We start from the raw sequence: 15,195 nt of genomic DNA, 5'->3' as shown, positions 1-15,195 counted from the left end.
TGCTTTCATAATTGTTGGGGCTCCTTGAATTATTTTCCAGTTTTTGTGACCAATGCACTCTTTCTCTTTGGAATTCTGTTAGTTGCATCATGTTGCTTGAAAACTCAAATATCACACCGCTAATTGTCAAATATAGCTGACACATATGTACCGCTGATTGCCAATCAACCTAATGAAACCTCTGCTTTTGTAATTGTGATTTAGTTACTTGAAAGTAACTTTTCCATGTAGTGTCTGTCATTTTGTCGGAATACGTTTGGGAAGTAAAAGATATGTTTTCACTATTCAGTTTCCATCTTAGCATCTTCTCTCCGTAGGTTTGAGTGCGACTCAAACTGTTTTAACTTACTGGTTATGTAATTATTCCACATCCACCACCTACAGCTGCTAGCCTTCTCTTAAGGTTTAGAGGACGTTGAGATGGATCGGTTGACCCGGAGCTCATCACTGTACTTCTCTCTCTGTCCCCAGGTAACAGGCAGTTCAGTGGGGTCGCCGGGCGCTGCCTCCTCCCCCTCTACGTCGTCACAACGGCAACGACAGCGCATCACCCGCGTCAACCTCAGGGACTTAATTTTCCACATGGAGCAGGAGAGGGAGACAGCCCGCTCACTCCTGCTTTACCGGGCACTGCTCAAGTAGCCCCATTCCCAGCATCCTCCCTGTAATTAACATCTCTCTCTACGCCTGCAATGTGCCTTCGATTGGGTCAAATCTTTCAGCTCAGTGTTGTGATGTTGATATTAACGTACCTTTTGATATTAAGACGAGAAAAAAAACTCACAAAAATATATTGTATGGATGTATGTGTCTCTGTTTTAGCTTCCTGATAAATATATGTATTTTGAGTGTTGAATTTATGGCCAAGGTGATGCAATCTCCTTGAGTTTTGGTGGGACTGGGTTTTTAAGAATGCGATATGTGTTTTTATGTCTACGGACTTGAGCCAATACTTTTTCCATGTCAGTTGTATATTTGACATGCCAGGAGGTATACTGAATGAATCATCTCAAAGTGATGCTTAACTTCATGTCAATTTTCGCTAAAATGATCATATTCCAAACTTAATACAGTCTACAATATTCTCTGGAACATAATTTGTTGAACAAAGTTCAATAAATGTAGGTACTCCAAATTAAAAATTCATGGAGGGGTCCGTTTTGTTAATGCCAGAACATATGACAGCAGCTTTTGGAACATTTATCTTCAGACGTTTATAGACATAGTTGACAATAGATTACAGCAAAACATACATCAAGCTCACTTAAATGTAAATAATTGTTTGAATAATTTTGAACAGCGTGTATTATATTTTTACCACATGTAATGTTTTAACATTAACAAAAGAAATCCATATGTCAATATTGAGATATTCTGTAAAATCATGTGCATTGAAATTGTATTCTTCCAAGTTTTGTTTCGATGCAATGCAGACAGACAGCATCTGATCCAATCCAACAGGTCAGTAATCAAACCATGTCAGAGCTACAGTACCACAGTGCTCCAACAAGGTGGAGCCCCACCTCGTTGAAAAAGGCAAACTAGTCTCTGTAATCCAATTTACAGAGATACATCGTTTTTCTGTCTTTGTAGAATTCAGATGTTCGCCCTTCGGTCTTATTGCTTTTGGCCATTTTCACAATGCTTTAGGTTTTCTGAAGAACATATTCTCTGATACCCTCATCAAATGCCCAGTCTGCTATGGTCGTTCAACAAATAGCTCCCATCCAAGAGTTTCATTTAATGACAATTAACAATACATATCAGACCTGTGAAGAGCTGGACAGTTGTTAGAGTACAGTTGTCTTATTTTTTCCTAATAACAACATTGCAATGTGTTTTCTAGTTGTATGTTTTTATGTTGTCTCTATGAGCGGTGTGAGACTAATGCCTCGGTCAGTAGCTAGACAGTAGTAGACCCTAGACCTAAGGGTCAGTCTGCCAGGCATCAGTGTTGTCACCTGTATCTGACCAACTGGTTGTTTTCATGGCCTTCATGTTTCTGTTTAGTTTTAAATACCCTCGCTTCTATGCAGCTTCAGTCTTTTGTCACTTTGTAATTTATTTGTTGAATGGGTAACATTTAAAAATAATGTTTATAAAAATGTTTTCTAACAGCACTATTACATACTTTGGTTTATATTTCTGGTAATATGAGAGAGAATAGGAAGTTGTGTTAGGTATGTATAGAATTAAGTTTTCTGTCTCTTTTAAGCATCAAACTGTTTTGTTCATTGCTGTTGAAAGGGAAACTTTTTTTCTAACTATTTATATATTTTTTTTGAGTCATTTTTTCATTGGCATTTATGCTTGCCATATTTCAGGCAATGCAATTTTATCTTGAAAGTACTTAGAGTTAAAAAAATATATACATTTAAAAGAAGCACAAAAATACTTAATTGTCTAGTGGTTAATATTTTAATAATTATTTGTATGGTTTTCTGATAAATCAGTACGCCGGAGGACATTTCAACTACTTCAGCTTTTTAGCCAAAATATAAAGACAGTGGTATTACTGATGTATACAATTGGAAAATTAATGTTTTACGTATGGATAATTTGTAAATATTGTTTACAAGATCATGTGTTTATTAGAACGACGTTATTTTTGTTAAACTCTGTACATATCCTGAAAATGTCATGTTTGTGTGGAAATCTTACTTATGTATTTGTACCTATTTTGTAAAGGAATAAATAAGCTGTTTACTAAACTTAGACAACAACATTTGTGATGTCATGAACTTTGAATATCCACAGAATTGTTATTTTGAACCAAAATATTTAGTAACACCTGCTGGAGAAAGTAATTGCAGTGCTCAAATTAAACTGCCAGAGTGGATTTTCTTTGGGTGTCAGGTTAAGAAATGCATAATGACAACAAGGAAAACCTGCATTCACTGGTGTTCTTGTGTAGTTTTAATTTCACCTATGCTGCTGCTGAAATACATTCAAACTACAAATATACTCTAGAGAGTACAGGTTTTATTTTCATAGTAACAATTGATACCATACCTGTTATTATGAGTAACTGGATTACAGCTTTAATGAAAGGACAGTACTTATAATGTGTAGTTTTAAATTTTGTTTTAATTACTATACAATATGACAAGATATTTTATTTACCCATAATAATTATCTTCGCTTAGCTATTTAAACCTAACCCCGAAATCAAAAACATCTGTAATGTTTTAAAGAACAGTTAGTTACCAACTGAAATTAACTAAAGAAACCTACTTAATTTCCCTTGACTAACATTACACATGCGAAGTACATTGAGTTAAGTATGACTTCTAGAGACCAAGAAGTGCCCTCAAGATTTTACTACTAATTAAGTGTTAGCATTTTGAAAAGACCAAAATATTTAACTCTGTACAAAACAGGGATTGGGGAGCATATTCCTTTTTTTCTTCTAGACAGAGCAGCAGGCCCATTTGAAAGTCCCTTTGGAGCCTCAGATTGCTGATCTTGATTTAACCCCTTACATCCCCTGCTTCACACATGCAGGCACTATTCTGGTGCACTGCAAACATGTGGTGATGCATAGTTTTATCAGATGAATTTTGAGCTCTCAGTAATGGACACAGTTTAAGTGTAGCTGAAAACAACATCCCAGTATCCAAATATACAGAATTAAGTAAAGACAGGTTAGGCTTAGCCATAAAATACAGTACATCCTTTTATTATCGCAAATATGCAAGAAATATCAAATGGAGACACTGCAAGTGAACACATGCCCTTTAATACCACAGTCTAATTATTAAAACGTTTTAAATAATATACATTTTGCACCTTTAGTATACCCTTTTAAAATGTTTTTAATCCATATGTACAAAACAATGCTCGCAAATTTGAAATGATTTCCATTCTTTTTGTTTGGTAGTTAGTGAGAGGACTTGGGAGGTCTCTTTTTATAACACGATCGAGAGCTCAATAAAAGCCCAGTAAAAGCAGAGTCCTGCTAACAATTTAATATACAAAAAAACTGTACAACTGACCTCCAGACAACATTGACAAGTGGTAGGACTCAGGGTTGGGTTCATCCTGAAATGAGTTGCGAACTGCAATTCACTTAAAAGATGTAGAGATTAATTCAATGAAATTCAAGTTGAAATGGCTTATTTAACATTATTTGTTTTACTATAGCGAAGTTCCTACTAACATAATGTATGGCTGGACTATTCAACTTTGGTCCTTGAAACTGAAACCCTTATTGGTTTACAACCTCTCCTGCTATTCAGAGGCTATCAGAGGTACCCCACCCCCCAATAGATCTGGGCCTGCCTGAGACACAAGATGAGTACAATTATGTAGCAGGTAGAAACAGAAAACAGGGCCCTCGAGGCCCAGAGTTGAATTGCCTTAATGTATGGTTACAAACACCATGCCATGAGTTTGAACATTTTTCTAGAATCATTTAATTTAAAAACAGTGGCCTAGAGAAAATCTAAGATAATTTTCCAGGTTATATATCGTAATGAATATTTCCCTTAATATCATGGGGGAAAAAGATTCCAAGAATGCATGTTAAACACTCCAGTATGGAAGGAAATCATCTAACATCTAACAAAAAAGTTTTACATCTTTGACATTTTGGTTGAAATTATACTTCATTTAAATTCTGCTTCATGGTGTGTGAGGCCATTTCAAGTAACATTTTTTGTCACTGTTCAAATTCAGAATTTTCTAATTTTCCCTAAACCTAGTAGAACTTGTTTATTATGGACTTTCATCTTACTGACCACAAAATACTCTAAGTAAATGGTCTGTTTGAAAACCTACAGTATGTTAGAGGAAATGGCTTGGTGATGTGATGAGGTATCTGTAAGAACCTGCCACCTGTAAGAGGTATTTGTGAATCACTTCACTCTTGTATCAACAAGGAAATTAACAGATGGAGATTAGCTAAATGCTGCAACTTAAAGATTCAGAGTCATTTAGAACTGAACCGTTACCTTGAAATGGAGAGTTGAATCTACAACTACCAGAGGACATAAAACAGGCAGGGATTGTTTCTATATTAAGTTTTGACTCATCAGTTTGTTTGTCCTGGTGTGGTGCAGTGCAGTGAGGGGGTAACATAAGGAGGGAGTGTACTGTGGGAGAGTGCTCTGTACACAAGGGTCTGGGAATGTGATGACGCAGTGGGGGGCACAACCCATGTCACTACTGCCACTGCTCAGGAGCTGCGAGAATACTGGAGCCTGGAGCCTTGGATGGTACTGGGCTCTGAAGCTCGACATCCCTTCACAACATGAAAAGCCTGGTTGGCCATTCCCTTTGAGGCGACTGGATACAAGGGCCCAGGCCAGTAGCAGGTCAGAACAAAGAGGAGCCTGATTGGGAGGGAGCCTTGGCACCCAGGAGGTCTGCGCTGTCTTCTGGACTACTTGGAGCTAAACTAAGCATCTTTAAGAACTGAAGATCGAAGAAGTCCTGGGGCTTATTTAATCAGGGAACATCTACAGTGTGGACACTCGACACATTAGGGCCAAGTGAAGAGTTGGTTGGTTGAAATTAGAGTACCATACCATCTAATGCATTTTCAGAATGTTTAATGAAAACACCCCATAGGGGAGGTTTCAAACCAAGCTCATATTAACTAGCCTGTGCTGAACCAAGATCGGAATGGGCCTCAAGTCCTTAGAAATGGAAGAAACAGAATCTAAGTTACACAGATACACAAAGTATGAAAACTTGTACTCATTCTTTCTTGTTTCTCTCTTTGATCCAGATATTTAGAGAATCAAACCACTGAATTAGAGCAGGATGGAGTAAGTGCCTCCCACTCTGTTTTTCTGTAAACAATGCTCTGATGCTCAGCTTACAGTTAATTTTAGTAGCTACAGCCATGTGAACAGCCATTGAAATAATCCTGCCATAGAAGTGAAGTGACAATAATGAAAGAACCCGTAAAGGTTTTGCCAACTTTGAGTCATCTCAGATAGATGCACCAACAATATTCAACAAGACAAATATTAGGGGCTTCTATGTTTGGGTTATTGTATGAATACACAATTTGAAACTTTGTACAATCATCAAATAGGCACCTCAGCTTTATCACCATGTTTGCTATTAGTTACATTGTTTTGGACTCTCGACATGTAAATGTGTCAAAAAACAGTATGAGATAATGTATGGGGTGATTTGTTGATAGTTATAAGGATGTATACTAGTAACTTTGTGGAGGAAAGCAGTAGATGATGTGTTATAAGTGCAAACAAAAGTTATCAAGCATTTAGAGTACATCTCATCACAATCAAGATATACTGACATATTTCAGTTCATGTTCATGTTAGTTTTCAAGTCATCAACATTCTGGCATTTGACAACCAATCGGCAACACATTCAGAGCCTTCATATACAATTTAATTCAGATTTTTCTTGTTTCACAATGCAGATAATTTTACTTTTACCTTTTAGCTTTTTAATAAATATATACTCTCTCACGTTGTGAATGTTATTTGAATGTTTTAAGATATGTTTTACAGCTAATTGCAGCAATGCCAATGCATGCTACATATTTATTCTCAAAAAGATTTTGAAATAATCAGGTTTCCTTGCAGCCACATTTAAACAATGAGACCATCTCCAGCTCTGAATGCATTACCAGCCAGACTGCTGCTTTAGCCATGTAGCCTCAGGACATAATAGTGTTTCTATAGACAGTGCCAAGAAACTCTCTCTCTCTCTCAAGCTTTCAAACCTAATGACTTTTGAATACAACATTCAAACATCCTTCATATAGGAGGGGAAAAAAACATACAATATAATCCTATTCATAATTATTTTACACCATGTTGTGATAAAACAGAAAAAAGTTTACTTTTTAAACAACAGTGAAAATAAGAAAAACAATCAATTTGGCAAACAACGCTGGTTCTGCCTTGGCCTCCAATGGCCGTGAGGCCCGGCTGTTGACTATACAGTAAGAGAGAGGTGGGGTGGATGGCCACAGGGCTGGCGTGACCGACTGTGTTTGGGCTCTGTCACTTCCTTTCTCTAGTGCTTGGTCCTCTTCCTCTCTGCCAGCCCTGTCAGGATAGAACTCCCTAAATAGGACCTGTCTTGTCCCCACTCAGCGGTACTGGCCAGTGCACACAACACATGGGCCTCACACCGACACGTACAGGACTGGACAACACACCACCATGTGCTGCCCTGAGCTGGGGTTGGAGCGGGGCCGTCCCCTCGCTGAGGTCAGGGCACCTCGTCTCAGGGTTCAGGGAGCCTTTCAACTGGCGGAAAAAGAGATCGGTCACGGTACTAAAACGGTTCAAGAGATCAGGCTGCTGCTTCAGTCTTTTTGTTCATCACGGAGTCTCGTATTTCTTTGGGCGTTATTATTAAACAGAATCGAATACTTGTCTTTTATGAGTTTGATACTACATTCCCCTTAGATCACTGAGTTCCGCAGAGCTGGCACGTTAATCGGGCGTCTGCTAATACTTAGGTGTTTCTTGATGGGTTTGCTTTGGGGTGTGAGGCTGAGGATATTAGGAATGAATCAGTTCTGTCCAGTAGGGGGGCGAACGGCCACTTGTGGCAAGTCCCTCTCCTCTCCCAGAGTCCCGCTCTAGTCCAGGGGCTCCTGTTTTATCCTGATGGGGGTGTTCATGGACATGCTCCGCCGGTCCTCACGACACAGCACATACTCGCTGAACTGGGAGGAGTCAACTCCACCGCCACAGGACGCTGCCACGCTGAAACCCTTCTGGAAGAGGCGCTCTAGGACCTGCAGGGACAGAAGAGCGGACGTTTAATCGTTCCGTCGTCAGATTACGACATGAACACAAAAAGGGCGAACACAATTAGAAGCACCGCGGCTAGGAAAATCTCCCAAAGGTTCAAGATGAGCGTATTAATAATGCTCTCACACCCACCTTCCACCCCATCATCAATCAAGAGTTCGGTCGTCGGTGATGAGTCACGTATAACGTGCCATTAACCCAAACAGGACGGATGGACGCAGGGTGGGGTCTCTGTGGTATTCATGGGGCTGGGTGAAGCTTAAGGATCTGCTGCTGATAATACGAGTGCATGAGCCAAAAGGAGTGGAAGGGGTGAGGGGTGTGTTAGAGAGAGTGAACCAGGTGCGATTGGAGGGAGCAGGCTTGAGTTCTGTACGTGGGGAGATAACTGGGCTCCTAATTTGAGTAATGAGGCAGCAGGGTTTGAGGAGTGAGGCTGTGGCCTGGAAGAGACTGGGAGCTACGAGGAGCTCTGAGGGACGCGTGGTGAATGAGGAAGAGGGGGGAATGTGTCCCTGACTGGGTAATTGAGCTGGAGGGAGAGAGCTGAGATGTGAGGCATGGATGCACGTTACTGAGGCTCAGATAGGCTTTTTTCATCTCCTGTAATCCTCCTGTTTTTTTTTTTTTTAGGAAAGTGGGGATCTCTAAATCCCAATACGAGGAGTACTGTATATTTACTTATACCCCAGTTCCTTTAATAGAGTGTTGCAGCGCGTGGAAATGAAAGGTCTTGCTCAGGGCTACTCTTCCTCCCTATACCGGCTGATATGAAACCAGAGATGAAGTTCACGCAAAATACATGCTTCGCCTGTTGCCAATACACACACACAGTGAAAGTGGCCTCTCTAATTGAGAGTGGTGGCCATATTGGAGGGCTAAAGTGGGGCAATTAGTCCCGGTGGGTCAGCCATAGAGCCTTTCCAGTCTGGGGTTCAGGGTGCCTGCTGAGGAATTCACAGATCACACAGAACGATAGGACTTGTTAAACAGGCCTGCTCAAGTATTAATGGCTGCTTTAAACACCCCTCTCCCTTTACCCCCTCCCCCGTTGCAAAAACAAAGCTCAGGGTGCGTTCCAAATGGCATCCTTTTTTGGAGCAGTTCACTATATAGGGCATAGGGCACTATTTAGGAGGGAGATTACAAGTTAGGCTGGAGCATTTTACATCTTACTCCCAGTAAGGACCACTAACTCTAATAATGATAACGACGCCTTCCACACCTCTACTCTTCTCCTCACCCCCTCTACTCTCTCTTCTCCTCCTCTCCCCCTCTAGTCTCTCTTCTCCTCCTCACCCCCTCTACTCTCTCTTCTCCTCCTCTCCCCCTCTACTCTCTCATCTCCTCTCCCCCTCTACTCTCTCTTCACCTCCTCCACCCTTCTACTCTCTCTTCTCCTCCTCTGCCCCTCTAGTCTCTCTTCTCCTCCTCTCCCCCTCTAGTCTCTCTTCACCTCCTCTCCCCCTCTACTCTCTCGTCTCCTCTCCCCCTCTACTCTCTCTTCTCCTCCTCTCCCCCTCTAGTCTCTCTTCTCCTCCTCTCCCCCTCTAGTCTCTCTTCTCCTCCTCTCCCCCTCTAGTCTCTCGTCTCCTCCTCTCCCCCTATACTCTTTCTTCTCCTCCTCTCCCCCTCAACTCTCTCTTCTCCTCCTCTCCCCCTCTAGTCTCTCTTCTCCTCCTCACCCCCTCTACTCTCTCTTCACCTCCTCTCCCCCTCTACTCTCTCTTCTCCTCCTCTCCCCCTCTACTCTCTCTTCTCCTCCACCCCTCTACTCTTTCTTCTCCTCCTCACCCCCTCTACTCTCTCTTCTCCTCCTCTCCCCCTCTACTCTCTCGTCTCCTCCTCTCCCCCTATATTATTTCTTCTCCTCCTCTCCCCCTCTACTCTTTCTTCTCCTCCTCACCCCCTCTACTCTCTTCACCTCCTCTCCCCCTCTACTCTTTCTTCTCCTCCTCACCCGCTCTACTCTCTTCACCTCCTCTCCCCCTCTACTCTCTCTTCACCTCCTCTCCCCCTCTACTCTCTCTTCTCCTCCTCTCCCCCTCTACTCTCTTTTCTCCTCCTCCCCCCTTTGTAACGATGGCGGATTCAGTAATTTGTGGGAAAGTGAGGCAGCAGACAGTTGATGATGAGCTTAAGAGAGGCACTAATTAAGAGACCTGCCGAAGCATCGAACGAACGCTCCCCAAATCCATGACAGACAATGTAGAAGAGTAACGATTATGGAAATGATATTACACTCCCCGCTTTGATCATTGCATCACATTGCCTTTTCCCCCATAATTTTTTAACATATGTGGAACTCTGTCACATTAGGCAAAGCATTTGGTCACAAAGCTGAATAGGGCTTTTCAATTAAAATACTTTTAATTAAAACACTGTGATAATTAGATAATTACTACAATGTTAATGTATAGAATTTCACATACAAATATATGTTAAATACCAACACATGTTGAACTCAAAGTCAAAATGGAAGATGTCTCAGTGCTCAAGTGGTAATCAGTATTGCTGCAAAAGACAAGCAGATCCCAAAATCGATTTAACAAAACCTGACTCTCCCCTTCATACACATAGCCCACCGTGGCACACTAAACTGTTTAACCATTGTTGCCGGGTGGACATGGCTCCAGATTAACCACTGTCACATTCACCCAGCACCCCCCTGTACCTGCCACTCAAACCTGGGGTCGCCATGGGGATGAGCAGGGGATACGTATCGAGCTCGCTTGGCTAACCTCCGCTAGCAGAGGCAGCGGAGAAGACGTGAGGCAGGAATCAAAGTGAATGAGCCTCATGGCTGGAAACAGAGCGTGATGTAATATTGATGGCCAATGGAGGGCACACACAAATACATCACTCACACACACACATACACACACACACACCTCTGCTGTACTCAGGGCATGGGGCTGAGTGTGAGTGACAGGTAGGGCAGACTGAGAGCAGCATTAATGAGGTGCTGCACTGAGGAGGTGGTACTTTGTTTAACTATACATGGCCTTTAAAATGTGACACAGGCTCCTGCTGTTTCCAACTCATCTTCATTATCCACTTCATCTGAAACTGAACATCCATTAGGAAGTGTTTGTCTGATCACAAAAGTTGGCAATTTCTGGGAAGATGGCTACTGACTGTCAAAGAGATAAAACAGGTTACGGAAGGTAAAACTTTTGACAAGGAAATGAAAGTTGTATTTTGAGGGAACAGATAATTTAAGGGTAAAGGTCACATTAAAATGCAAACTAGATACTGTTATTTTGATCTGGTGTCTGATCATTGTGTTCGTTATGCGTTATCAAGCGTTTGGGGTTTGGGACGAATTCTCCTGCAGGCCAGTATGGATTGATAGACTGTGTGACATGTCAGAGAGGCCTTGGCAGCCCTGGCAGTGACAAGGAGGGGACAAGGGCCCTGTCTCAGAGTAGTGCTGCTGTCAGGGTGATGAAGGAACGATTGGGTTTGGGCTGATCACAGTGCTCCATCACCCTGATGTATGGAGCGGTGTACTGGACGGCAGCAGATCTGTGTGTGTGTGTGTGTGTTGGGGGGGGGGGGGTATTTGGCTGGGTCTGTGTGTGGGTATGTGTATGTTGTGTGTGTGGGGGTGTCTTTGGCTAAGTATCTATAAGGGCTCCAGTGTTTTTCCCCTGGCTCTACATGGCAGGGCAGGTGGTCTGCATTACAACAAAATTCCCCTCCTGACTGGAGAAATGAATTGTTCACTCATCAAGGAGGGGTTGTTTATTGGTTTTCTCTCACATTTCAGCCTGTAAGACTTATTTATTAGAGTTAGTAAAGGCAGGAATAAATTCAAGGGTAGATTATTTGCATTGCGGCTTTTAAAATATTTCTTCTGATTGAGCTGACACATGCAGCATTTCTCTTAAAATAGACTCTTCTCAAACTCAGATATATTTCAATTAAAAGTTCCTAAACCTATGATTGAATTCAATCCCAGGGGCTTAATTCAATCTAACCTGTGTGATTTAACCTGTCTGATTGAATTGGCAGTGTTAATGCAGTAGTTCTTTTTCCATTGGTTAAATTAACTCACAGATTGGTCTTTGGCAATGTGTAAAATCCTACAACTACTATTAGGGCTGCAGATTGAAATAGCGCAATGACATTACCTACAAGTGTGATCTGGAGTTTTTGTTAGTGAAGCAGTCTAATGACATTATTGAGCTTCAGTACCATATGAAGGCCTGGGAGCAGGATGGGAGACTGTGTCTAGCTTCATATCTTTGTTGCAACTGGTGGGAACTAGGTGAACAGTGCAGCTTCTCAAAACAAGTTGGCTGTAGTAGATGGCTTTGCTGTATATTTCACTTCACATGAAATTAGAGTTTCATTCTGCGGACAGCTTCATGTGGATAGAAGCAAATTCTTAGGCAATGTCCCCTAATCACTGAGATTAATTACGTTACAGCAACAAGGTGTTGTTCTCCAACTAGAATTTTAAAATTGTTGAACTGTTACAAATGCAGTAGATGTCACCCTGCTCCTTTTCATCCTGCCATAACCTAGGTGTTGATCAATTGATGACCTTGACTTTTGGCATGGCATCATACTTTGTGCTTGCCCGACCATAAAATACTGAGTGATTACGTTTATTTATTATTATACTTCAGGCCTACTCACGGATATGATGTGCCCATGTAAACTAATAGAAGCATACAAATAAATGAAAGTGTTATAATGCTAAAAAAATATTAAAAGTTCATAAATAAAATGTTTTTGGAGTGTTCAATCAAGCATAGTGTACCTCTATTCGAGTCATTAGATTATACAAACAATCGCTAGCAGCAGTTGCAACAAACATAAAGTAACAATTAAAAACAATTTTCCAAACCTGAACACAAATTCACACTTAAGAGCCTTTCTTGCCTATTTGACATCTGGCTTTGAATGGAAAAATCTTGTTTCCAAATGCTTTGTGAGCAGCAACTGCCAATGTACAGTAGCTGAAGTAAGCCAGTATACCGTACATTTTACCATCCACTGGTGTTTGCTGGGTGTTGATTTCCATCCTTGACTAGGGCAGAACATGGATTACTGCTGTACTTTTATTTCTCTGATAATATTTTAATCAGATTTATAATATTTTTATAACAAGCACATATATCAATATTGCTTCTAGTTTGCGGTACTCTTTAACTGCGGCTATGTACAGTGTTAGGTATAATATTGCTTTATCTTCTTGCTATATTTTTGCTGTGTGTAAAATTTTCTTCTTAATTTTCACTACATAGTTGTAGTGTGCATATTTGTATGCACTATATCTGTAAGGGCACACTTCGGCTTTTAAATGCTGACACAAAACCTCCAGAGATAGTTTTGGAGTGTCACTGAACCAGCATTTCCATAGTCTGTAAAAAGAAAATGCTGTTTCTGAAGTGGGACAATGAACATCCATCACTTGGCAACCAGAACTGTCAATCAAATAATCAAGACTTGCATTAGGACAGCGTACTGTATCTCCCTGCTGCCTGGGTACAGACCGTTCTCTCTAAAGAAGTTCATAACAGTTTATTTAAACGTTTAAGTTGTCAGGGAAACAATACAGAACATTCAAGGAGAATTCTCTTGTCTGAACGGTTGCAGACACTTCTTATGCGCCACGGTTTTTATTGTCTGCAAATGTATTCGACATATTCATTCTACTTTTTTAATTTTCTAAGATGTAACCTTAGCTGTACTGGAAACCTGAAATGTCACTTCATATCATTAAGTTCATGTGTTTAAATACTCATATTTCCCTCCTTTCTCTCTGTCACTTCCTCTCTTCTCTTCTACAATATGCCATTCAGCTTTCTCTCTTGTGTGTCTTTCACTGTAGGCAGGGTGTGGTTGTCTTCCCCTTGGTTGGGGTACAGGGCTGTCATCAGATCACAGACACATTGTCTGGGCGCGTAAGATGAGTATTATTCTCATAACCTTCACATACTGCTCATACAACAATGACACTGGACAGAACGTTGTTTCAAAAAATCTCCCCTTGCACCAGAAAAATACCTCCATCTGCTCTGTGGTGTGTGTGTGTGTTTGTGTGTGTGTTTGCGGTGTGTCTTAAAGGGGCCAGCCCAGACAGCCCTGCCGTGAAAAAAAAACACCTCCCCATCTGGGCAAAGGCCATATGCTGAGACAAAAGCCCCACAGAGCCCCTCTGTGTTCCTCATTCACTAACAGTAACATCCCTAACAAGAAACCCTAAAGAGAAGCTCAACCTTCTGTTAGTGCCAAGTCATTGATACACTGTCCTAAATGGCGTCCTATTCCCACTATAGTCCACTACTCTGACCAAGGCAGAGGTCTTCAGCCGGGTGCCTTGTCACACTATGGAGGTGTGCAGGAACTCTGCTCTGTGTTAATGCTAATGTAGTGCGCTCCTTTTGACCAGGATGCTGGATAATGGGGTTTGTTGGATCTCAGATTAGAAGAGACTCTCCGGCTGAGTTTACACAGACAGCTTAATTCAGGTATTTCTTACACTAATTAGTGTTTTGACTAATCATACCGGCACTGAAAAAGATGATGTGATTGGAGTTCTGTGGGGAAGCTCCTTATAAAGACCCAAAAATGAATAGGAGTGATCGTTCTACATTCCGTTTGAAAAGGATGTACGACGCACACTGTGACCAGACTCAGCTGTAAACAGAGTGAGAAAATGTTGTGTTAGTTGATGCGGCCAATTAATTATATTGCAAGCCATTTAAAAATCTATAAAAGAAGTATAAACCGGTTTAGGCTGTTTGAGAAATTGTAAGTATGGTATTAAAAAATGCAATACGTGTATTTCAATCGCCTTGGGCGATGTTATATTGGAGTCTTTTTAAAAAGAGGAGCTGTGTCTTAAAAATGAGTAAAGCTTAAATTATGCATATCATTTTTTTCACTTCTTATTTCTCCCCTTTTCATTTTTGAAAGAAGAAAACATGGCCACAGCTCAGGCAGACAGTGGAGAGGACAAGGCTTTATCCTGCTGCTCAGGCAGACAGTGTAGAGGACAAGGCTTTGCCCAGCTGCTCAGGCAGGCAGTAGAGAGGACAAGGCTTTGTCCAGCTGCTCAGGCAGGCAGTGGAGAGGACAAGGCTTTGTCCAGCTGCTCAGGCAGACAGTGTAGAGGACAAGGCTTTGTCCAGCTGCTCAGGCAGGCAGTGGAGAGGACAAGGCTTTGTCCAGCTGCTCAGGCAGACAGTGTAGAGGACAAGGCTTTGTCCAGCTGCTCAGGCAGGCAGTGGAGAGGACAAGGCAGCAGCCCTAGAGGTGGTCTCTCACATTGGCAGAGGGGCAGTGGAGGTGTTAGAGCCTGGCTGGCATGTTGGGGGGAGGGTGGAGCATGCTTGGCGTTGGGTGCTGGGTGAGGCTCCTCTATGTGTTGATCTGTGTATGGCTATAGGCACTGAGCTGTTGAGGTGGGAGGCTCCTGTGATCCTTAAAG

General features: G+C 41.7%; 2 protein-coding genes across 15 annotated transcripts in view; one reads left to right on the top strand and one right to left on the bottom strand.

Moving 5' to 3' along the window:
* Positions 1-2,688, top strand: part of LOC105025715 (transcription initiation factor TFIID subunit 4) — an 84,847-nt gene extending 82,159 nt beyond the window's left edge. For all 10 annotated transcript variants that reach the window (XM_029125736.2, XM_029125735.2, XM_029125748.2 and 7 more), the window contains one exon: positions 472-2,688. In XM_029125736.2, coding sequence (XP_028981569.1) covers positions 472-642 — 171 coding nt within the window. In that variant the 3' untranslated portion in view covers positions 643-2,688. The remainder of the gene's footprint in view (positions 1-471) is intronic.
* Positions 2,689-3,720: 1,032 nt separating this feature from the next.
* LOC105025713 (BTB/POZ domain-containing protein kctd15) overlaps positions 3,721-15,195 on the bottom strand; it is a 37,461-nt gene continuing 25,986 nt past the window's right edge. For all 5 annotated transcript variants that reach the window (XM_010896603.4, XM_010896602.4, XM_020051650.2 and 2 more), the window contains one exon: positions 3,721-7,732. In XM_010896603.4, coding sequence (XP_010894905.1) covers positions 7,574-7,732 — 159 coding nt within the window. In that variant the 3' untranslated portion in view covers positions 3,721-7,573. The remainder of the gene's footprint in view (positions 7,733-15,195) is intronic.

This window comes from Esox lucius, chromosome 2, assembly GCF_011004845.1.
Source record: "Esox lucius isolate fEsoLuc1 chromosome 2, fEsoLuc1.pri, whole genome shotgun sequence".
Taxonomy (NCBI): Eukaryota; Metazoa; Chordata; class Actinopteri; order Esociformes; family Esocidae; genus Esox; species Esox lucius.
The sequence above is the reverse complement of the archived record's forward strand: the minus strand, read 5'-3'. Positions and strand labels throughout refer to the sequence as shown.